Consider the following 24261-nt stretch of genomic DNA (forward strand, 5'->3'; position numbering starts at 1 on the left):
GTCTTTGTTGGTCCTCAGATTCGTGAACTTCTTCGAGATGATGCATTTGACCATGCACTGCGTGGCAAGGAAAAGACGGCATGGAAAGCCTTCCAGTTAGTGGCAATAAATTTTCTCAGAAACAACAAGGCAGACAACTACAGGTTGTTGGTGGAAAACCTCCTCAAGGCATACAAAAGCCTTTGTTGCAACATGTCACTAAAGATACATTTTTTTGCACTCTCATCTAGATTTTTTTCCACCGAACTGCGGAGCAGTGAGCGACGAGCACGGCGAGCGATTTCACTAGGACATTGCAACAATAGAGATACGCTATCAGGGCAAATGGAGCCCATCAATGCTTGCAGACTATTGCTGGACAGTGACAAGAGATGCTCCATTTAATGAATACAAGAGACAAGCCAAGAAGCGCCGAGCAGACACTGAATAGGATTAAACTATGTACATAATAGTTTTTGCCTTTTGTTTCATAATAAATTTTATTTATATAACCCTTTTGCTGATTTTTAAAGTGTTACATAAACAGGACAGGTGAAATATTGTCATGTAAAGCAACCATAAACACATGAAAAGACCTAGGTTTACAATTTATGATTAAAACTCTACTATCTACACAATATACATAGACATAAAATATAAAAACTTAAATACCTTAGAAACAGTAGCCAATCAGTTGTTTTAATTGTCATATTTGAATTCAGCACATCAAAATACATAATAAATAGCACATTTTATCTCTGAAGCAGACGACTTCTCAGAAATTGTAGACCAGTGTTTCAGCACTGCTACTCTTGTCGGGGAGGAGTACAGAAACCGGTTTAAAGAGCCCTTTATATCGATATAAAGGGCCTCGTTGTGTGGACGGGTGCAGCGTTAAATCGGTTTAATGCTGCTAAAATCGGTTTAAACGCATAGTGTAGACCAGGCCTTGGTTTCCAGAAGGCCAATGCTGTGGTCAGTGGCCAAGCCAATAGATTTGTTCCTTTCATCATATTTGGGATCTCTCCCACCCTATTTTTTTTCTTCCAATTGTTATTTCAAATTTTAAAAATACAAAATTAGGTAAAGACTTGAACTGATTGCCATGTGGTAGGACTTTTCTTTAAACTTCAAACCTATACAAATTTTTCTCATCAGGTTGATATTCCTCCTTTGCTCCTATGTCACGTATACTAATTTCAGAGCTTGGAAGACATATTTATTTTTCTGTTAGGAAATAAGCCCACAGAGATGAGTCTATAATGAAACTGTACTTAACCAAGTAGTGACTCTTCTATAAATAAAATTATGTTGATTGGTTATAAAATTCCTTACTACTTAAGAGAAACAGTCTTACTGTTTCTCTAATGATGCACACCACTATAAAAAACAATTGGATTAGTTTCTCTGCATCGTGATTCTTTATCCTCTTTATGGGATGCTTAGTGACTTAATTTGTAGCTTAAGGTTATCTAAATACCGTGCACCAAAAATTGTCTTGTCTGGCTATCTGTATTTAAATATTGGTTCTATTTATTGTGCTGTAATTACTGGGTTTCATAGATTTGTTTGTATATAGAACGTTTATATGGCTTGAGCCCAGGGGCATCTCTTGTATGCCTACTTGTATCTAACACAGCTAGAAGATTATATTGTTAATCTAAAATGTTCTTGCTATTCTAGGAGATGCCTGTGTAGGGGATTTTACCAGCAATTGTACTAAATACTTCACTGCTGAACCAGTTGCTCAGGTACCTTGGCTGTCTGATGCTATGGGAGATTGGAAGACTATTACAGTGCCAGCACTGTCATCAGGTAACTATTGTAGTTAGAAGACAAAACTGGGAACAATTTTAATTTAGGAGGTTGGAGGATCACTAGTGGTACAATATTTTACAGGCTGTTAAACAGCTAGATTGGAGTTTCATTCATAAAATATCTAACTCCTTAAGTGGAAATGTCAAATAATATAATCATGTTTATACTATTTCTACTGGTTAAGGTAGTTTTACAGAATAGTTATCACTAAAAATTACTCACCATATGTGAGAGAATTCTAAACATTCATGCTTTTTACAGTCAGTGAATGTCTCACATTGCTGTAACGTTCTTTTTGTTTTCTGTTTCTCTTTCATCCTGTGTTTTGATTAACAATGTATTAGAGGCAAGACTTTTTTTTATGTATGTGGGGTGGTGAGGGAGTAGTTTAAAATGTACAATGAAACTTAATATGTAAGAATCCTCAGTACATATCTTGGGCATGTATGAGAAATAGTAATCCAAGTAAGCAAATAAACTAATAATTAGAATGATTTTTGTGAGAATCTTTTTTTGGGAGGGGAGAGGAATTTTTTCATGAAAACGTCTTATTTAAAATCTTGTTGATGCTTTACCTTTTGGTAGAAACTCAAATTCCTAGCATTTTGTTTACAGTATTTCCCCCCAGACTCTTAATAGTTCTAAATGTCATTTCTAAAGTTCCTAAATAATGACGAGTAATCCTGTTTTAGTCTCATGAATTGATTTAAATAATTAGTCCTAAACTTGTTTCATAATATTTTGAATTGTAGCTAGCAAAATCACTTATCAGAATACCTCAGAAAAAAAGATGTCCCCCTCAAGTTTAAACATGCAACAAGTGCTACGCTCGCCACTGCCTTCGTACAAAAATATGCACAGCTTTTTCAGTGCCTTCTGCACAGAAGAGAATGTTGAACAGAGTATCTCCTATCTTAACAGGGTAAGCCACTTTCTCAAGTGGGGTCATTTAATATAACTGTCAATCAGTTGTGGAAATGTGTGAGTGTTCTCTGGGGTGAGAGAGTTTATTCCCATGAAGTATGCTTTCCTTTGCTAACTAATTGAAAGTCAAAGAGGTTTTTTTCCTTACAAAAACAAATGTCTCCTAGTATGCTGTCTGAGAATTTTTCAAGGATAGAAAGAAATTGGTCCAATTATTGCTCTCTCTGTCCCTTACTAGGAGTTGACAACATTAGGTTTCCCGTCTCTTTATTCGGAGTGCAAAGATAAAGAATTAAATGTAGTATCGGTCTTAAATTGTATGAATGAACTGCTTGTACTCCAACGCAAGAACCTCCGAGCTCAGGAAGAGGTGGAAATCCAGCATCTGAAATTGGGTAGTGATATGGACCACCTGCAGAACTGCTATGCTAAAGTAAAGGTAGAAAATCAATTCTCTCTTAACTCATATCATAATGCAATGTGGCACTTTCAGCTAACAAATGTTATAAGTTCTCAGTAAGGTTATTTTGCTGATTTATTAAGGCTTAATTGTCCTACAGGTTTTTTTTTTTCTGAGGTGTGTTTTCTAACTGATGGAAAACTCATTAAATGTAATGAAAAATGAGTGGAAGAAATAGTTCTCTAATAAAGACATGAATACTTTGTGAACAGTTTAGTGACCAGCTGTTCTAATTGATTAGATTAGAGCAGTGGTTCCCAAACTTTAACAACTTGTGAACCCCTTTCACTAAAATGTCAAGTCTCACGAACCCCCTCCTAAAAATGTATATTTCCAGGGATTTTCTCCTTTACCTGAGTATAAATTATAAAAGCAGTGATCTTGGAAATATAAAATTTGTTTTTATGACATGCTTATTACACACTATTTATTATTAATTATTATTTATCATTACAGTATTTTTATTATATTATGAAAACAGCAACACTCTTCCAAGATCTCACTTTCATAGCTTGTAGCACTTTGAATAAACCTGTTATAAGACAAGGCTCCTATGTTTTATCAAGGAGTGTCAGATGTGAAACAGCATGAAGGTATTTAAGAAGCCAACTCAAAGAGTTCCTCCTATACAAGCATTCAGGTCTTGAGCAGTCCAGGCAAACAACGCACGTTACAACAAAGCTTAAACTTGTTCTTCAAAATAATTTAAAAAACAATAGTAGCTGCCTATTTAATTTTAAAAACAGCAAAAAATATCCACCTCCCTTTCCATTTCGTGTAGGGAGTCTTGAAGTTTAAATCTTCTCAATGTGATAGATATTCTTGCTTTGATCTGCTGAGCTCTTGGAAGTCCAGGGGCTCTGGCTGCAGGCCCCATGTTGCCCGGAGTCCCTAGGGACGGCTCTGTCCGCCATTAGGGAATTTTTCCCAAGAACCCCCTGTAACGTTTTGTGAACCCCCAGGGGTTCACGAACCCCAGTTTGGTAACCACTGGATTAGAGGGTGGTAATTCATTATGGAAATGAAGATCTTGGAAGATTTGGCTGGTTTATCTTTAAATGGGATATTATGAGTGTTGCTAGATTTTTCAACCCTAGAAAATAAATTACTTCATGTAGCCACAAGAAGTATAGCAAGCTTACTCATGTTGCTGTTCTAACATGCCTCATCCTGATTCCAAAGGACCATCTCCAAAGGCTAGCTTATAGCTCATTCTCCATATCCATTCAGTTTTTGGCTTCCCTGAGAGACCTGAGGACAACTGTCCTGTCGCAATGTCTGTTCGGAAGCAGTCAGCAACACTTTTGCTTACTGGTTTGAATTTAGACCGAATTGGTAGATGAGGCTCCATAACCTGTTACAATCCAACCTCTCCCAAAATGTTAGGCTAAATGACAGTCAGTTATTGCTAGTGTCTTAGATGGCATGAACTGAATGGAAAAATCTTATTTGAAAGTAGGTATAGTTGCTTTATTAGCAGATTCTGAGTTGTCTCCGCTCTAAAATAAGCTTCTTTTCCATGGTAACATCTTAGCAAGACAGCTGTTGCTTTCAGTTCTTTATTCAGCCCCCTTAGTTCTACTTTGCAAGGAGATTGACTACCCCTACCACTTTTGCTGCTATTTGTATTGCAATAGCACCTAGAGGTCACAGTTTGAATCAGGATGCCATGTTTCTAGACACTGTGCACGAATCCACAGGAAGACAACAGTTCTATCCTGAGGAGTATATAATCTGCATGGAAACAATGCTAGCATGTAACATTAAAACGCTATTGTACAACTGCACTCCTGCTTTAAAAAAACGTAACTTATGTATTATATTAATCCCCCAGCAAAGTCAGCCAAACTACTTACCCCATGTGCAGGTGTGTCCAAGGAGAGAAACTGCATCTTACTTTCACAGTGCTTTTGTGTTGAAGCAACCCTAATTTGGCCCACAATATGTAACTTTTGTGTGTACCTTCCTGCCCCCTCCAAAAGTGGTAATGATCACTGTAGCAGAAACATCCAGCTGATGTACTTATCCAAGCCAATAAAAGCTCCAACTGCCAAAACATCTAGCTTCTCCTCTAACTTCTATGGAGAAGGTATGTATTGCAGCATATTGAATACTTAATAATTTAATGGCAGTGAAAGAGTAATTGCATTCAGTATCAAACTAAAAGTAGTAATGCTGTGTTGCTTATATTCTTTTCCATATTTAACTCAGTAAAAATCCCCATGAAGTGGAGCTGCTATAGAACAATCTGCTGCACTGGGGTAACCATGTTATCCAGGCCTCTTGCTGTAGAAATGAAGGTTAATTTGCCACGAAGGGGCCTTGCCTGTGTATTGGACTTCTGATATTTCAGCAAGAAAAAACTTGTCTCAAATTAATTTTTTTCTTTTGTAAATTTTAATTGAGATTGAATTATGGGTCCTTTTTTTAGGAGCAACTGGAAGCTTCTAGAAGGGAAATAGTGGGACTTCAAGAAAGAGACAGACAACAGCAATGTAAGAACAGAAATCTGCACCAGTTACTTAAAAATGAAAAAGATGAGGTGAGTCAGCCTGTACATCTACACAAATCATTCAAACAGTTTTGACTAATCTTACAGAAACCTCAGGTTTTTAGTAGTGTTTTATTTTAAAAGAATACATAGTCAGGCTTGTATAGAGAGAAGTATAGCAAATTTCATGTGTGGTCATTGTGAAGTTTGGCATACTAGCTGCTAATGCAGGGGTTCTCAAACTTGGGGTCGGGACCCATCAGGGGGTCATGGGATTATTATGGTAGGGGTCACAAGTTGTCAGCCTCCACCCCAAACCTCGCTTCATCTCCAACATTTATAACAGTGTTAAATATTTTAAAAAAGTGTTTTTAATTTATAAGGGGGGGGGTACTCAGAGGTTTGCTGTGTGAAAGGGGTCACCAATACAAAAGATTGAGAACCACGGTGCTAATGGGATGCAATTCATGTGCGAATAGGGTTGATGGGTTCAAATGATAAAAATGGTGGTGGTCTCATTGCGTAAGTACACGTGCAGTCTTGTGATGCCTTTTTTAATGTATCATTCTGAGATAAGTCAGCTAAAGCCTGGCTACTAGGCTCCGAGACCCAGCTATTTGCCAAAGCCTTTCTAGTAATGTATAACAAAACCAAAGTAACACTTCAGATATGTATAGGAGAGCAAACAAACAAAAAAAATGCAACCAAAACCTGGAATATCTTCTTGAACCTGGAAGAGAGAGAGGCTAGAATCCACTTGGAAGTTTACTGTAAACAATACTTTGCCTAAATTAACTGGATGGTGCTTAGCGAAAACCTGAGCGGGAGTTGTGTGTGCACACATGTAAATACATTTATTGTTGTTTGGATTACAACAATGCCCGGGAGCACTAGTTATGGACCTAGACATTTACACAATTAGCTTTTCTGTAATGCCTATCCCAGTGGTGTCCATATGTAATTAGCATCTTAATGTTCAGCTAAAAATATTGGACAGACACTGAAAGATACTAGGCCTTAAAATTTATATTTTATACAAATATTTATACCAAGCTCTTTTATTTTTGTTTTTATGTTTAAAGAAATGTATGTGCATGAACTTTAGTTGAAAATGTATGGGGTTTTGGATTTTTTAGGTACAAAAATTACAAAATATTATTGCAAGTCGTGCTACTCAGTACAATCATGATATGAAGAGGAAAGAAAGAGAATACAACAAACTAAAAGAGCGCTTACATCAACTAGTCATGAACAAAAAGGATAAAAAAATAGGTAAGTAAAGTCTTCCACAGCGTAGTGATACAGTAAAGCTGCATGTTCAAGATATTTACTTCAGCTTCTAGCATTAACAATGTGCCAAGCTCCTTACTTAGAATGCACTTTGGTATCCAAAATAGTAGGTCACAGAGAAGGTTTTGCATAAAATATGTAGCATTTAATTAAACTTAACTGTTCGTAGACTTAAAGAAAACTGATCTTCTATTTTTGCTAGTGTAAGAATGCCCTGTAACAGTTTTTGATTATCTCCCCTTGTTTTGATAGGCAAAAACCAAAGGCGGCCAGTGGGCTGCCTGATGAGAATCATGATCAGTTCCTAAATTAAAACATTTTCACCCTTATAATTTTTACCTTTGCTAGTACCACTTCAGCTCTGATGATGGTAGGAACAACTCTGAGTGCTAATGTAGACTGGGCTGGAAAGAGCACTTTAAGTACTATATTTGTGTCCACCAGCTATGAGCAGGTTTAATCAAAACTGCTTAAAATGTTGGCAACCACCTGGAGGCCTGGAACTGCACTAATGTTAGCAAAGGTGGGAGATTCTAGACAGGAAATAAAACTAGTGTAGGCACAGCTTATGGAGGGGAAGGGGGAAGCAGCTCTGTGTCACCTCATTGCAACTTTTATTAAAAAAATCTTAGGGTGCTCTGCCACTTCCTAATAAGGCATAAAACAAATAACGATCATTATGCTGCTCTGTCACATAGTGAGAGTGTTTCTTCCAAGACAGATGTCTTCAGCATGTGACTACAAAAGCTCCGTGCACAGCATAATTTCTGCAGTGCATTGGGCATGAGATACTAGTACTGCTCTTTTAGTGTTGCAAAACTACTCAAAATGAGCATGTGGGAATGAGGGCAGTGAAGTGTCCAACACTGCCTGGTTTATTCTGTCTAAAAGAGACACCATCATGCTAGAAACTCTACAGTCTTTTTCATTTATTAATTTTAGATGTTACATAGAACTCTACCATTAAAATTTCTTCTCTTCCTTCCATGATTCCCTTTCTTGTTTTGTTTTCACGAAATTTTGGTCTCGTGTGAGTCCAAAGATGGATTTTTTTTTTATATTCAGTCCTGTAAGACTTCTTAATGTAAAGGCAAATGTAAGGTTACCTGAATATTTAGATATACTTTGAGGATTTTTACTTCACTCTGAAATGTCTTTAATTTCCTTTCTCATTTGTAGCTATGGATGTTCTAAATTACGTAGGTAGAGTTGATGGGAAAAGAGGTGCTTGGAGAACTGGTAAAACAGAAGCCAGGTAAGTTGATACCTATATAAATATGTATTTTAATCAAAGTGTATTTTATAATTTATTTATTGTAAGGCTTCTGCTTTCAGGAATGAAGAAGAAATGTACAAAGTTTTGTTAGGTGGCTATGAACAACGCCAAAAACAGCTTCTAGTGGAAAATGCTGAGCTCAAGAAAGTTCTTCAGCAAATGAAGAAAGAGATGATTTCACTTCTCCCACCACAGAAACAGAAACCTAAGGAAAGAGCTGAAGATGGCATTGGGCCTGTAAGTGGTTTTTTGTTTTGTTTTTGTTTTTGTTTTTACTTTTTTTTTTAAACCCTCCTATATATTGAACTAATACTATGCATGGTCATTAGGTCATACAAAAATATTACCCTTGCTTCTTAAAACTTGCCACCTGCACTAGTTACTGTGTCTCATGAGGAGCCCACTGTTCAAATGGACCTAAGTAGGCTGTCCAAATCCTGCATTTTGCTCATATCAATATTTGGGTATGGAAAATGGACTTAGGTGGTGATTTTCAATGCCTTAATGTGATTGGACAACCTCTTAAGGTGCTTATGTTGGAAAATTGTACGTCCAGTTTCAAAATCAACGTTTCTGCTAAAAATCTGCAGCTGCTATCAGGAAAACTTTTATTGCTAAATAGAATGGTTTTCAGTTCTGCTAGTAATTCCCTTCCATTGTTCACACTGGGGCCATCACACATTGCTTTATTGCTTATAGATGTTGTGGCAGAAGTGGGTATGAAAATGTATGTAATCATAAAGGAATCTTTTAAATGTGCTTTAGAGTCAAAACCATTGTGGATGAGATGTAAAGAGCTACTTGATTAAGTGGTGTTTTGGGGAATTCCGTAGTTTTTGGCATTTTACTGTAATTGAGATATTACATTGGGCTCGACATTCTTGCCACAGGATATGAGTAATTCCCCTTAACTTCACTGAGAATTACTCGTATATCCTGCAGCAGGCAAAACAGGCCCACGGTATGTTTAGTGCTCTAATTAGTATGCTAAGTGTCTGACTCCTTCTTTAGGAAAGAATCTTACTGTAGGTTGAAATTCCACTTTATACAGGTGAGTCGCATCATATGCACATTTAACAGTCCTGTAAATGGATATGCATGGGTGGAATCCTATGCCAGCTGGGACCCAGTGAAGACAGTGGGTTTCGGCCCAAACTCTATGAGCCACCCATGCAGATCCAGCTTCATGACTGAAGCATACATGTGCTTGCGTACCAAGACAAACTGGAGGAATAACAGGACTTTATGCTTTGCAATGAAATGTTCTTAGGTGACTGAATCAAATTTCTGCAGTTCTTTGTTGATCTCTTCAGGTTTAACTTTTTTTATAGCAGACTTTAAAAAAAACCCCAAACACATAAGCCTCATTTAATTTCTTGGAGGCGCATTCAGCTACTTTGTAAAATGAATAACCAGCAGAGTCTAAGTAGCGACTGCTAAGTACTTATGTGTAGAGCTCTGTGTGGTTACAAAATTTGTATCTGCATCTGATCTGTGAGCCGCAAAAATTGATATGCAGATGAGGATATCTGTTAATTTGCAGGACTCTACTTATGGGGCATATGCATCAGCTGCTCTCCAAATGCAAATATTTCAGCAATTTTTTTACTTCTGTATATTCTAAAAATCTAGTTGGTCTAATGGATTAACTATTTGCAAATACTCACAGTCAAAAGCAGCCCTGGGTTCATTTTTGACATAGGTTATAGGCACAAAGTATTAACTATTTTTTTACTTGTCTAGAAAATTCATATGAATATTAAAAAGTTGATAAAATCATTAACTTTATGGGGGAAAAATAAATGTGTGTCTATACTGGGCAAAGCTAACTTGTGCTCCTAAGCAAAGACCTCTTAATGTAAAATACACTCATTCCGGGGTGAAATTTTGGTAAACCTCTAAAAATGGAATTATAATCATCTCCTGGTAGACTTCCAACTAAAGCAGTGCTAGTTATTGATACTTATGTACAGTAATCCAATGATCAGAAACTTACTTAAATTATATGTGTAAAAAAGGAAAACGTAACTATTTGAACATGGAGTACTTGTGGCACCTTAGAGACGAACACATTATTTGTGCATCCGATGAAGTGGGTTTTAGCCCACGAAAGCTTATGCCCAAATAAATTTGTTCTTTTTGCTGATACAGACTAACTAACTAAGGGAACTGAGATTGTTTAGCAGGGAACTGAGATTGTTTAGCTTGCAGAAGAGAAGAATGAGGGGGGATTTGGTAGCTGCTTTCAACTACCTGAAAGGGGGTTCCAAAGAGGATGGATCTAGACTGTTCTCAGTGGTAGAAGATGACAGAACAAGGAGTAATGGTCTCAAGTTGCAGAGGGGGAGGTTTAGGTTGGATATTGGAAAAACTTTTTCACTAGTAGGGTGGTGAAGAACTGGAATGGGTTACCTAGGGAGGTGGTGGAATCTCCTTCCTTAGAGGTTTTTAAGGTCAGGCTTGACAAAGCCCTGGCTGGGATGATTTAGTTGGGTTTGGTCCTGCTTTGAGCAGGGGGTTGGACTAGATGACCTCCTGAGGTCCCTTCCAACCCTGAGATTCTATGATTCTATGAACACGCTACCCCTCTGAAACCTATAACGATTTGAGGTTCTTTGTTTTGTTTTTACAGCAGTTATTGCTGATTCAAAACAAGGTTGCCTAAATGAACTTTGGTTTAAAACAAAAAACCCTGAACATCTTTTGCTGTCCCAATGTTCACACCGGTGGCTTGGGTTCTTGTTACTTAGCAGCATTATATTGAGTCATGTGAGGTTATTGGCCTGGAATGCAGAGCTTTGGACTAGGGTACTACTGATATTAATATTTATTACTACAGTAGCGGCCAGAGGCCCAGTCAGGATTGGGCCCTCATTGTGCTAGGCACTATACACATAGGAACCTCAAGAAAAATTGTCTTGATGGAATTAGGTAGAATGTTAAATTTCTCTCAATTCCTTCCTTTGCTGATATTGTGGTTTCCAAAACCCCCAGAAGCACTAAATTTCATTTAGTGAGTAAATGTTGCACCATATGTAGAGGAACCATTTTTTCCATCCTTAAACACGTCAGTTTTATCTGTCTGAATTAATTTAGGGTCCAATCTTTTCTATCTGCTTCTGAGTAGAAAGGATTTACATTGGGTGCATCAGGCCTAGGGATACTAAAGAGAAGTGGGACAAGGGAATTGTGGCTCCACAGCATTGTTCACTGTACTTTACCCCCTCTTCTCACTCATCTTGCCTTTTTCCCCCACCGGTGTACTATGGATAAGGAGGCAGAACCAGTTACTTGCTCTCTACAGGATAATTCTTTGCCTCTGTCTAGATGAGTAATCCCCACATATAAGATTATACAAACCCCGCCCCTTTGTTTTTAAAACATGTCACATGCTGCATAGTGAGCTCCTCGCTCCCAGAATTGGTGTTTCAAGGGCAGCTGCCAGGCAGGAGATTTAGCAGCATGACTCCTCGGAACCTTAAATCTCTACTTCAGGGAGGGGTATGTGTGTTTGTGTATTCAGTATCTTGCTGGCTGATATTAATTCTGCATATTAGGGGACAAGGGCAGCTAGGAAGTAATGTGGAAGGTCTGCCCTGCAGAACCCCTGAAATCCATGCATTTAGGGAGTCAAACTCCCTGCCATGTCCAAACTGGGCAAATGCACTTAAATGGAAACTCAGATTCCTGTTCCCTCATACAGTGAATAAGGCCCATAGAAAAATATAGAGGGACTACTTTCAGCAGACTCTTGTTTTTGCTTTTACAGGTACTATCAGACATGGAGGAAGATGCTGTAGAATTAAATAAAGAGAATATGTGGGAACTTTCTTGTGAAACTGTGCGAGAACAGCTTACCAACAGCATTAGAAAGCAGTGGAGAATGCTGAAAAATCATGTTGAAAAACTGGATAACCAAGGTGAGTGTCGTCATAAGCCTGTATTCTGCATCATGATGTTTGTGGCAACTCCATTTCCATAGTGTTGTTTGTTATACTCTGACCCATTTGATATAACAATACCCAAGCTAGAAAGTTTTTTAAAGTACATTAAAAAAAATCATGACACGGTAGGTTGCCTCAAATGCCATGCAACAGAAATACGAAAGATTTAATTACAGGAGGGCTGAGAAACTCTCATGTAGCAACACTGTTATCCCTGACTGAGGTTATCATTTGTTGAAGGAAGATATCTCTCATTGTTGGCTTCAGCAGAAAGGTGGCCTGTGTTAAATTTGACTTCTGTTGTCTGTCATCCTGGCTATTTGAGTTACCAGTGTAGTGAAAATAAAAGAACTTGAAATAATTAAGCACAAAAAGTATCTAAATCATTTTCAAAGTTTTTGGGCTTCACATGGCTTTCTAGGCAGAACTGGCTGGTGGCATAGTACTAGTTTCTATTAATTTCTAGCTGCTAAATAGCATTAGAGAGAGCTTAAAATACATAAATATTTTTAATGTTCCATTAGCTATCAGATGGATGTTATGCAATCATGAACAAGCAGGGAGGTCACCCACAAAACTGTGAACGGGAGGCAGATAGTCAATGAAAAAATGCCTGTATTAAAATTTGTCCACACTATGATGATGTTTGAGAATGCTTGTTCTGAAGAATATTGATTTGGTAGGTTTGGGAGTAGAGGAGAAACTGGTTGAGAGGCAGCTGTACGGAGTAAAAAGATCATTTTGCACGTTTGCGGTGTTTCTGTCGTCAATTTTGGTTTTGTATGTGTGCACCAATGTCCAAATTCTTCCCATTAAAGTCATTAGTTCTGCCACTTACTTCAGTGGGATCAAGATTTGGCTCATAATGCAGTCATCCAGATATACAAATGGCTATGTCTGCACATTGAAATTAAAGTAACATAACATAATAATTAAAAAATATTATGTACGTGCAAGGGGGAGGTTGTTGTAGGAAATAAGACATCTTTCTCCAATCCTCCCCCTTCCTGGGGTAAATGTTTGAAAGGTTATAACCATAATATTGTATTAATGTTTTTCATTTGATCCGTGTTTCCTTCATAAAGCTCATAGAATACATTGAGCCCTTACTTTTCCAATGAAAAATAGGCTATATTACAGTAACTCCCCTCTAGGTTTTTATAATGAAATTAATAACTCCAAAAATATAGTGGATTCTGAAGAACTGGATAACTTTCAGTTAAAAGGTTTCTTCAGTTTACCTGATTCAGTATAAATGTAGAAACTGGCTTTTATTTTTTTTTTATTTTTTTGGTGTGATGTTTGGAAATCTGATTTTCTTGAATGGAATTCGTTTTGTGCCATGGAGGAAAAAGGCAAATGTTTTTCAATTAAAATGTTAATCCTGCCTTGAAAATGTCTAAAACCTTATCTTTCAGGTTGAGTCACTTGCTTTGAGACTCTGATCTAAGCATGATATTATAAAAATGCTTAACATTTGTATTTAGGTATCGGAGGGGTAGCCGTGTTAGTCTGAATCCACAAAAACAATGAGGAGTCTGGTGGCACCTTAAAGATTTAACAGATTTATTTGGGCATAAGCTTTTGTGGGTAAAAAAACCCACTTCTTCAGATGCATGGAGTGAAAATTACAGATACAGGCATAAATATACTGGCACATGAAGAGAAAGGAGTTACCTTACAAGTGCAGAACCAGTGTTGACCAGGCCAATTCAGTCAAGGTGGATGTGGTCCGCTCCCACATTGAGGAGGTGACAATACCAAGAGACGGAAAATTGCTTTTGTAGTGAGACAGCCACTCCCAGTCCCTATTCAAACCCAAATTAATGGTGTTAAGTTTGCAAATGAATTGTAACTCTGCAGTTTCTCTTTGAAGTCTGTTTTTTGAAGTTTTTTTTGTTGAAGGATGGCTACTTTTAAACAGGGTGGATTTATTGGTCAGGAAGACTCTGTTTAATCATGGATTCCGACATAAAAGTGCATTCTTGTTGGTTGTTACAACCTTAATACATATTCGTCACAGGTAGAGGAACTTCATTAAAATATTTCCAAACTGGGTCTCTTTCATGGCCTGCTGCCATTACAGGTTTTCCCTTCTAGTGAGAGAATGGTATGGTAGATCTCAAATCAATGAAGGCTACACTCAGAAAGACCTCAAGACTTCTGGAATATGCTGTTCAAACAGTTTCACTTTTGCTTCTACTGCCTTTCCCTCCCTTCTTAAATTTATCTCCAGACTTTTCTCCTTGTCCAGATCTATTCCGCCCCCAACAATCTTCTGTTCATTGAACTTTCTGAAACTTTGCACTTTTAGAGAGAGGTAGGGGATTGACCCTGTGTACACAAGTTTGCAGAGGGACAATAGGGTTGAGGTCTGTTATTTCTAACCTCTATATTTTATTTAAAAACATTTTTTCTGTTAATAAGCATGTTATCTCTGGAGACACAAATCCACAGTTTGAGAACTGCAAAACTAAGCATCTCTGATGGTATCTTCTAGACTGAGCACTGAGTCCCATTGGGTAGATAGAAAGATTAACCTAAATAATCTATACAGAAGCCTCTGGAAACCATAAGATTGGGTCCCTAATCCATGAACAATTGGAACTCATTTACAAAACTTTTCTTAAACATTGCATGAATATATTGTCTCGTACTATAGAATTAGAATTTATAATCCCTATTCCATGATGAGATATTTTTGATCTATAATGTATCTTAATTAAAACTATCTTTAGATAGGTTTTTTCCTCAAAAAGAATTTTATCAAGAACATCTGATTGTAAATTTAAAAATTCTGATTTTTTTTTTTTACTTTAATAAAAACAACATAGATTTTTATTCACCCTGCTTTTAAATCTGTTATTGACTGTCCAGGGAGATTGAAGTGTTCTCCTAATGGTTTTTGTATGTTACCATTCCTGATGGCTGATTTGTGTCCATTTATTCTTTTACATAGAGACTGTCCAGTTTGGCCAATGTACATGGCAGAGGACATTGCTGGCACATGATGGTATATATCACATTAGTAGATGTGCAGGTGAATGAGCCCCTGATGGTGTGGCTGATGTGGTTGGGTCTTCTGATGGTGTTGCTAGAGTAGATATGGGGACAGAGTAGGCAACGGGGTTTGTTACAGGGATTGGTTCCTGGGTTAGTGTTTCTGTGGTGTGATCTATAGTTTCTGGTTAGTATTTGATTCAAGTTGGGGGGCTGTCTGTAAGCGAGGACTGGCCTGCCTCCCAAGGTCTGTGAGATTGAGGGATCGTTTTCCAGGATAGGCTGTAGATCTTTGATCATGTGCTGGAGAGGTTTTAGCTGGGGGCTATATGTGATGGACAGTGGTGTTCTGTTGTTTTCCTTGTTGGACCTGTCCTGTAGTAGGTGACTTCTGGATACTCTTCTGGCTCTGTCAATCTGTTTTTTCACTTCAGCAGGTGAGTATTGTAGTTTTAAGAATGCTTGATAAAGATCTTGTAGGTGTTTTCCTCTTTCTGAGGGATTGGAGCAAATGCGATTGTATCTTAGGGCTTAGCTGTAGACAATGGATCATGTGATATGTTCTGGATGGAAGCTGAAGGCATGTAGGTAAGTAGAGCGGTCAGAAGGTTTTGGGTATAGGGTGGTGTTTGTGACCATCACTTATTTGCACTGTAGTGTCCAGGAAGGGGATCTCTTGTGTGGACTGGTCCAGGCTGAGGTTGATGGTGGGGTGGAAATTGTTGAAATCCAGGTGGCATTCTTCAAGGGCCTCCTTCCCTTGGGTCTATATGATGATGATGTCATCAATGTAACGCAAGTAGAGGAGGGGCTCTAGGGGACGAAAGCTGAGGAAGTATTGTTCTAAGTCAGCCATAAAAATGGCATACTGTGGGGCCATGCAGGTGCCCATAGCAGTGCCGCTGACTTGAAGGTATAAGTTGTCCCCAAATCTGAAAAGGTTGTGGGTGAGGACAGTCACAAAGCTCAGCCACCAGGTGTGCCATGGCCTCATCAGGGATACTGTTCCTAACAGCTTTTAGTCCATCCTCATGTGGAATATTGTTGTAAAGAGCTTCTACATCCATGGTGGCCAGGATGGTGTTTTCAGGAAGATCACCAATGCATTGTGGTTTCCTCAGGAAGTCGGTGGTGTCTTGAAGATCGCTAGGAGTGCTGGTAGCATAGGGTCTGAGGAGAGAGTCCAAATAGCCAGATAATCCTGCTGTAAGAGTGCCAATGCCTGAGATGATGGGGCGTCCAGGATTTCCAAGTTTATGGATCTTGGGTAGCAGATAGAATACCCCTGGTCAGGGCTCTGGGTGTGTGTGTGTGTGTGTGTCCCTGTGCTATAGCAGAGAGTTTCTTGAGCAGATGGTGTAGTTTCTTTTGGTACTCCTCAGTGGGATTGGAGGATAGTGGCCTGTAGAATGTGGTGTTGGAGAGTTGCCTTGCAGCCTCCTGTTCATAATCCAACCTGTTCATGATGACTACAGCACCTTCTTTGTCAGCCTCTTTGATTATAATGTCAGAGTTGTTTCTGAGGCTGTGGATGGTGTTGCGTTCTGTATGGCTGAGGTTATGGGGCAAGCGATGCTGTTTGTTCACAATTTCAGCCTGTGCACATCTGTGGAAGCACTCTATGTAGAAGTCCAGTCTGTCATTTCGACCATCAGGAGGAGTCCATGCAGACCTTTTGACCTTTTCACTCACCTACTTCTAATAACATTTTTTGGGAATGGGGAACAGGAACTACTTTTCCCCTCCTGTATAGGACTTGCACCCTCATATGCAAAGGACCTGACCTTTCTTGGTCATAATATTGCTATTACAATACTAAATTCAAGAGCTAATAAGGCTTTGCACAAGTTCAGCTTTTGATCTCGTATTGAGATCTGTGTAGGCCACTCATGTGTCATACTAATCATTTTATTGTGGTTAAAATATCTGAATTCTGATTAATGAGGCACATATGTTGTGAGCTACAATGTACTCTCTGAAGTTGAAATGGCAGGTGCCGTAGAATGTTCTGGTGTTTCCATGGAAATGTAGAATGCAAGCTTCAGAAGCTATCTTGGAGAGACTTTATTAGTAGGCAGTGGGGAGCCTGCTTGTGGTCTAGGCAAAGGCTGCCACCGGAGTCTAAGGGTACGTCTACACTACGGGATTATTCCGATTTTACATAAACCGGTTTAGCAAAACAGATTGTATAAAATCGAGTGCACGCGGCCACACTAAACACATTAAATCGGTGGTGTGCATCCACGGTCCGAGGCTAGCGTCGACTTCTGGAGCGTTGCACTGTGGGTAGCTATTCCGTAGCTATCCCATAGTTCCCGCAGCCTCCCCTGCCCCTTGGAATTTCCGGGTTGAGATCCCAGTGCCTGATGGGGCAAAAATCATTGTCGCGGGTGGTTCTGGGTAATGTCGTCAGTCACTCCTTCCTCTGGGAAAGCAACGGCAGACAAGCGTTTTGCGGCTTTTTTCCCTGGATTGCCCTGGCAGATGCCATAGCATGGCAATCATGGAGCCTGTTTTGCCTTTTGAGACTGTCACCGTATGTGTGCTAGATGCCGCTGACAGAGGCGATTCAGCAGCGCTACACAGCAGCATGCTTTTGCTTTTGCGTGACAGCAGAGATGGTTACCAGCCATACTGTACCATCTACCATACTGTACCATCTACCATACCATAAATTGGTAATAAGATGATCATTGTTACCAGTCCTTTTGCAATGCACCATTTGCTGCTGTCATAAGTGCCCCTGGCTGAGATCAGCCAGGGGCGCAAAAGCCAAAATTGGGAATGACTCCCTGAGTCAATCCCTCCTTTTTGGTATCTAAAAATAGAATCAGTCCTGCCTAGAATATGGGCAAGTGTACTAGAGAACCACTGTATCATAGAACCAGAGAGCACAGCTGCTCTGTGTCAGATCCAGCAGAAATTATGAGCTGTATGCTATTCACAGGGGGTGCTCCTGCAACAACCCCACCTGTTGATTCCGTTCTTCCCCCAGCCTTCCTGGGCTACCGTAGCAGTGTCCCCCCACTTGTGTGATGAAGTAATAAAGAATGCAGGAATAAGACACAGTGACTTGTTAGTGAGAAATGAGTGGAAGGCAGCCTCCAGCTGCTATGATAGTCCAGACAGGACATTAAGCAGTGTGGAGGAGAGGAGCCCAGCATCCCGCTGCTAGTCCAGGGACAATTGAATCTTTTCTTTACAGATGAAGGGCAGGGGCTGATGGAGCTCAGCCCCCTGTTGCTATGATGAAGACGGTTACCAGCCATACTGCACCATCTACCAGGAAAAATCAGGAGCTTTTTACACAGGCGCCCATGATAGACCTCACTGAATGCTAGTCGGCATGGTTACCAGTCCTTTTGCACTGCCCCATGTGCCAATAGGCTGATGATGACGATGGATATCAGCCATATTGCACCATCAGCCACCCATGGTGGGGGGGGGGGGGAGCAAGGATGTTGGTGTTGACTGCTGCAGCATCGTGTCTATCTGCAGCATTCAGTAAAGATAGGGTGACATGTAAAAGAGTCAAGAGAGGATTGTTTTCCCTTTCACTTCTGGGGGTGGGTGGGGGGGGTGCGTAAATTGCCGAGCTATGCCCTGAACCACCGCGGACACTGTGTTTGACCCTAGCAGCATTTGGAGCTCAGCCAAGAATACAAATGCTTTTTGGAGACTGCAGGCACTGTGGGATTGCTTGAGTCCTCCAGTCCCCGCTCCAGTCCCCCCTCCATGAGCGTCCATTTGATTCTTTGGCTTTCCGTTACGCTTGTCACGCAGCAGTGCGCTGAGTCCCTGCTATGGCGTCTGTGTGGAGATTTTTTAAAAATGATTTTGAATTTCGTCTTCTGTAACGGAGCGCTGATAGAACAGATTTGCCTGCCCTTACTGCGATCACATCCGCATGGTCCATGCTGGAGCTCTTTTTTTATTTTGATTTCGGACTGCATCGCCACCCGTGCTGATCGGAGCTCCACGCTGGGCAAACAGGAAATATTCAAAAGTTCGCGGGGCTTTTCCTGTCTACCTGGCCACTGCATCCGAGTTCAGATTCCTGTCCAGAGCGGTCAGTGGTGCACTGTGGGATACCGCCCGGAGGCCAATACCGTCGATTTGCGGCCACACTAACCCTAATCCGATATGGTAATACCGATACTAGCGCTACTCCTCTCGTTAGGGAGGAGTACAGAAACCGGTTTAAAGAGCCCTTTATATCGATATAAAGGGCCTCTTAGTGTGGACGGGTGTGGCGTTAAATCGGTTTTACGCTCCTTAAACCGGCTTAAACGCGTAGTGTAGACCAGGCCAAAGACTTCTCTTAATACCTAGGCTAAAAGGACTCTCTGTCCCAGAGAGAGAATGGCAGATCATGGTGCATGTCTGTCTATATCAGGGGTTGGCAACCTTTCAGAAGTGGTGTGCCAAGTCTTCATTTATTCACTCTAATTTAAGGTTTTGCGTGCCAGTAATACATTTTAACATTTTTAGAAGGTCTCTTTCTATAAGTCTATAATGTATAACTGAACTATTGTTGTATGTAAAGTCAATAACATTTTTAAAATGTTTAAGAAGCTTCATTTAAAATTAAATTAAAATGAAGAACCCCCGGACCGGTGGCCAGGACCTGGGCAGTGTGAGTGCCACTGAAAATCAGCTCACGTGCCATAGGTTGCTTATCCCTGGTCTATATGCTACCCAATGGTGACCTCTTCATACCAGGAGTGGGTAGGATAATCCAAAAGTTAAGATGTGTAATGAGGAAATAGTTCCCTGAATTTATTTTGTTGTTCTTGTTGTCTTGTCTGAGTGTTGATTTCTTAATATTTGTTTTTATTTTGTTCAAAACCTGTTAAACTTGCTTTTCTTTACAGTATCTTCAAATAGCTCGGTAACAAGATTTATACTAAAAGTATTATTTAAACCATGGAGAGTTTGTTTTATTTTAAATGGGCTCTTCCCTCACTCTTCCTATCTGACTTTGTCTGAACTATTTGCCTTCAAAGCACACTACTTGTTTTTCAAGTAGGGGTCCAGAGAGACAGTTGCTAAGCCCAGAAATTGTGAAATAGTTAAGGGTAATTCAGTGGTATTGTCTTTCCCTGTAATAAAATGATCCACTGAATTGTAATTTATATCTGGCTGATTGTGTAGAGATCCAGTACTGTATATTTCTGCTAGAACTTATTCAGTATTTCCTGTGATTATTCAGACATATCCAGGGTCTTTCAAATTCCGAGGTTGGACAGATACATATTAAAATGCCTTTTAATTTATTTTGTAAACCTTTTTTTATCTTAAATTAGCATCTTTATTGAAAGACATTACCAGTGGCTGCCTCTTTTACTTTATATATAAAAAAAATTTTTTTTTCTTTTTTCCTGTTTTTAGTGTCACGTGCGCATTCAGGGGCTTTGAATGGCAGCGATGTAATTTCAAGAGAGGACCATGAACTGGAAACTGAAAAGTTAGAATTAGAAATTCAGCAGTGCAAAGAAATGATCAAAACTCAGCAACAACTATTACAGGTCGGAATCTTTTGATTTTTTTTTTTAACTACTTTCTTCTCTTTCTCCCTTCTTCGGGTAGGAATTGAAGCATCATTCTAATGATGTCTCCTTTTATTTGGGTGTTCCTGCTTTTGATAACGGTGGAGGCTGGAGCAGAGGGAGAGGGGATGTGACTCTCACCTTGGCAAACAGTATTTTGTTGTGAAGTTAGAACATATAGAAGGAGAACCTGCAGAAGGCAACAAAGTTTAGCAACCTATTCAGAAAGCTTATCTCATCTATTTTCCAAAGCTTTCTGAATAGGGTGCTAAACTTCTTTGTTTGCCTTCTGCAGTTTTTTCTTCCACACTTCGTAATTTCCTGTGCCAGTGGCCCATTTATAACCAAGCCTGTTTGTCTTTCATGTAATAAACTTTTGCTCGCATCTAAATCTAAACTTGTAAAAACATATTTTAAGTCTGAATCGTGATTTCTAAATAACATTTCTGACTTGTGTTCCTTATATCTACAGCAGCAGCTTATGTCTCCATGTGATGATGATGATGATACCTCTATGTTACTACAGGACTGTTATTTGTTGGAAGAAAGAGAGCGCCTCCAGGAAGAATGGAAACTATTTAGAGAACAAAAAAAGAACTTTGAGAGAGAGCGAAGAAGTTTTACAGAAGCTGCTATTAGATTAGGACTTGAGGTATTCAAAAGGGAGGGTATCTTTATAGGCCTTTGATCTTTAATACTGAAGATTAGCCAGTCTTGTAACCTCAGTACGCAGAAAAACTTAGCCAATGTTGAAACTATGCATTTGTGTGTATTGTTATTCCTTTGCTATTGTCTTTCTATTGGAAGATCTCTCCTCCGCCATATCTTGTAAACCATGTGATGCAGGACTAATGACAATATGATGGATCACTCTGTTCGCCCATAACAGAATACTACATTTTGTATACAGACATTGCCAAATACAGTTGCTTGACCTAGGATAACTAATTTTCATTTTTTTTTTATAAGCTTAGGCCAAGATTTTCAAATATCTGCACATGTGCTTTTGAAAATAAGGTCACTTATTTAGGTTCTAAATAGAGACTTAGGAACCTAACTTTAGGCACTCTATTCTTTCTTTACTTACCTACATACATACATCCATACTGGCCTTAGACTTTATCTATAGGTACATACATAGTAATGATTCACATTGTATCAATATTTTTCAGTTCCAGTAAGACTTTATAAAATTCTCCACATTTTCACTTTACTTACAATCTTAATAAAAATATTTTTTGAGAGTATATAGGATTTGCTCTTAAACTGTATCACAGGCTTATTGCTAAGTTTAACCAAATGTGTCTAAACCTATAGTCCAGATTGCAGCATCACTGCATGCGTAAGTTTGCTACTGCTTCTCCTCTTATGCTTTAATACTGTTTCTGTACTGTGATCTATGTAGATCTTTATGAAAAATTTGCAGCAGCCCCTGAGCCTAGAGTTGGGGTTTGTTGTGTCTCCTTTGGACATGTTCAAAATTCTTCTTCCCAATGGGGAAATTTGCTCCTTTGCTCTTACATCCTGTCCTCTCTCTTCCTTGGTATCTCCTGTTTGTCTGATCTCTTAAGAGGTTCAGGAACTGTCTCCTCCCCATCCTGCTGCCATCTGGATTTTTGAGGACTGCCTGATATTGACATCACTTCTCTCCTCCCTTGCTTACAGAGTCACGTGAAAGGGAAACCTTCCTTCTTTTCTCTCAGATTTGGGTGGGAGTAGTCAGGACTACTTTCCAGCTCTTTTTTCTCTTCCCAGAAGTCACTCGGAGTTGCGAGATGATCAGTACCGTAGTATTGTAGTGGAGGGTAAATAGCGTTTACCCACTTCTCGTTGGGGGGATGTGGAGTTGAGTTTAGGTTAGTTTACCAGTTTATTTATTTTGCCTTTACGCCACTGAGCTGTAGTTGTTTCTGGCAGCTGCATAGAAGGTGGGTTTAGCATCTGACTGGTAGTTTCCCGGCCAAAAGCCCTAAGGCAGCGATTCTCAAACTTTGTACTGGTGACCCCTTTCACATAGCAAGCCTCTGAGTGTGACCCGCCCTCCTTATAAATTAAAAACACTTTTTAATATATTTAACACCATTATAAATGCTGGAGGGAAAGCGGGGTTTAGGGTGGAGGCTGACAGCTCGCGACCCCCCACGTAATAACCTCACGACCCCAGTTCGAGAACCCCTGCCCTAAGGTAAAGTGAGAGGCACTTGCAAGGACCTTCTTAGCACATCCTTGTGAGCCAAACCATGGGGTTCAGTTGCAGACACCCTTGCCATTTGATCCTTTCAGGGATCTCACAGTTGTAGGTCTCTGTTAAACTGCCCACTTTTTCAATATAAGAATGAACTTCACTTTATGATTGTACATGCAAAGCAAATCGATCATTATAAACCTACCACTTTCTGTACAGAATATAAATTGACATTTCTCTTTTCAGAGAAAGGCATTTGAAGAAGATAGAGGGGCTTGGCTGAAGCAACAGTTTTTGAGCATGACTTCTGATCACAAGAACTCTGAACATGTGAAAACTCAAAGTGCCTACTCAGGAAGCAAGTATTTAACTCACTAACTTTTGTACATTTCATAAAACTATCCTTACGTTTTATTTTGTTTCTCTCAGCTGGAAGATGCATACACAAGGAAATGGAGACTTCCTAAGTATAAAGAGAATTCATGATGTGATAGATAAAAAACATTAAAAATCTATGTGCAAGTCAGGGCTGCTAGGCTCTCCTGGTAGTTCACCTAAGAAGGGAATCTTGATAATCCAGTCATGACTACATGATAAACGTCCCCTTGAGAAGGGCCCTGTTGAATGTCCATTATATAACATAACTCTTAGCATTAAATAGCATGTTTAATTAGTGAATCAAATGGGAGGCACTGCTGCTCCCTCCAATGTGCAGCACCCCGGTCTTCCTATAGACCTCTCTCTACGTGGAATTATTTTCGTTGGTATAAAACATTTATGTTTAGGGAAAGAAATAAGATTATTTGGGTGCTGTCATTAAAAAAGAATGTTTTATTGGTGTCAGACTTGTGTGCTATAGCATTCGTGATCTGTTTTCATACTTAGGGATTTTTGTGTGTGTGGAAGTTAAGTGCATTTTAAGAGGGAATGTAGCATTAAACAGCCCTGCCCGTAGCTTAGATTTGAGAGAATATAAGAATATAAAAATTAAAGAATTCCTTTGCCACTTAAAGGATCATCATCTTGATATAATGCTATTTGGATACCTTTACATAACGGTTTTCATTAGAATGATTTTTAAAAACTATATATTTTTACTTTATTTTTAAGGCTTTGTTATGTTACACTCCAAATTACTATAACCCTACAAGAAGTGCCATGGAATACTGTGTAATTCTGCTTGCCCACCTTTTTGAAGTCTTTTCAAATCTAAAAATGAAAAGGAATTACAGGGCCTGATCCACCTCCCATTGTAGTTAATACAGATCTTCTCATTCACTTAAATGAGGGACTAGAATAGAAAGCGCTAAGCAATGCTATCTATTCCGTTTAATTTCCTTTGGAC

The 24261-nt window shown here is 39.3% G+C and overlaps 1 protein-coding gene across 4 annotated transcripts in view; it reads left to right on the forward strand.

The window, feature by feature from the left end:
• The window catches only part of LOC120371091 (SSX family member 2 interacting protein), a 41659-nt gene that overhangs the window by 15827 nt on the left and 1571 nt on the right, over window positions 1–24261 (forward strand). For 2 of the 4 annotated variants that reach the window (XM_039486597.1, XM_039486599.1), the window contains 11 exons: window positions 1663–1794; window positions 2550–2719; window positions 2960–3160; window positions 5613–5723; window positions 6809–6944; window positions 8142–8217; window positions 8298–8475; window positions 12008–12158; window positions 20574–20710; window positions 21204–21383; window positions 23163–23274. In XM_039486597.1, coding sequence (XP_039342531.1) covers window positions 1752–1794; window positions 2550–2719; window positions 2960–3160; window positions 5613–5723; window positions 6809–6944; window positions 8142–8217; window positions 8298–8475; window positions 12008–12158; window positions 20574–20710; window positions 21204–21383; window positions 23163–23274 — 1495 coding nt within the window. In that variant the 5' untranslated portion in view covers window positions 1663–1751. The remainder of the gene's footprint in view (window positions 1–1662; window positions 1795–2549; window positions 2720–2959; window positions 3161–5612; window positions 5724–6808; window positions 6945–8141; window positions 8218–8297; window positions 8476–12007; window positions 12159–20573; window positions 20711–21203; window positions 21384–23162; window positions 23275–24261) is intronic. The other 2 variants (XM_039486600.1, XM_039486601.1) reach the window with 2 other exon arrangements.

The sequence above is a fragment of the Mauremys reevesii genome, linkage group 8 (assembly GCF_016161935.1).
Source record: "Mauremys reevesii isolate NIE-2019 linkage group 8, ASM1616193v1, whole genome shotgun sequence".
In the NCBI taxonomy this organism is placed as follows: Eukaryota; Metazoa; Chordata; order Testudines; family Geoemydidae; genus Mauremys; species Mauremys reevesii.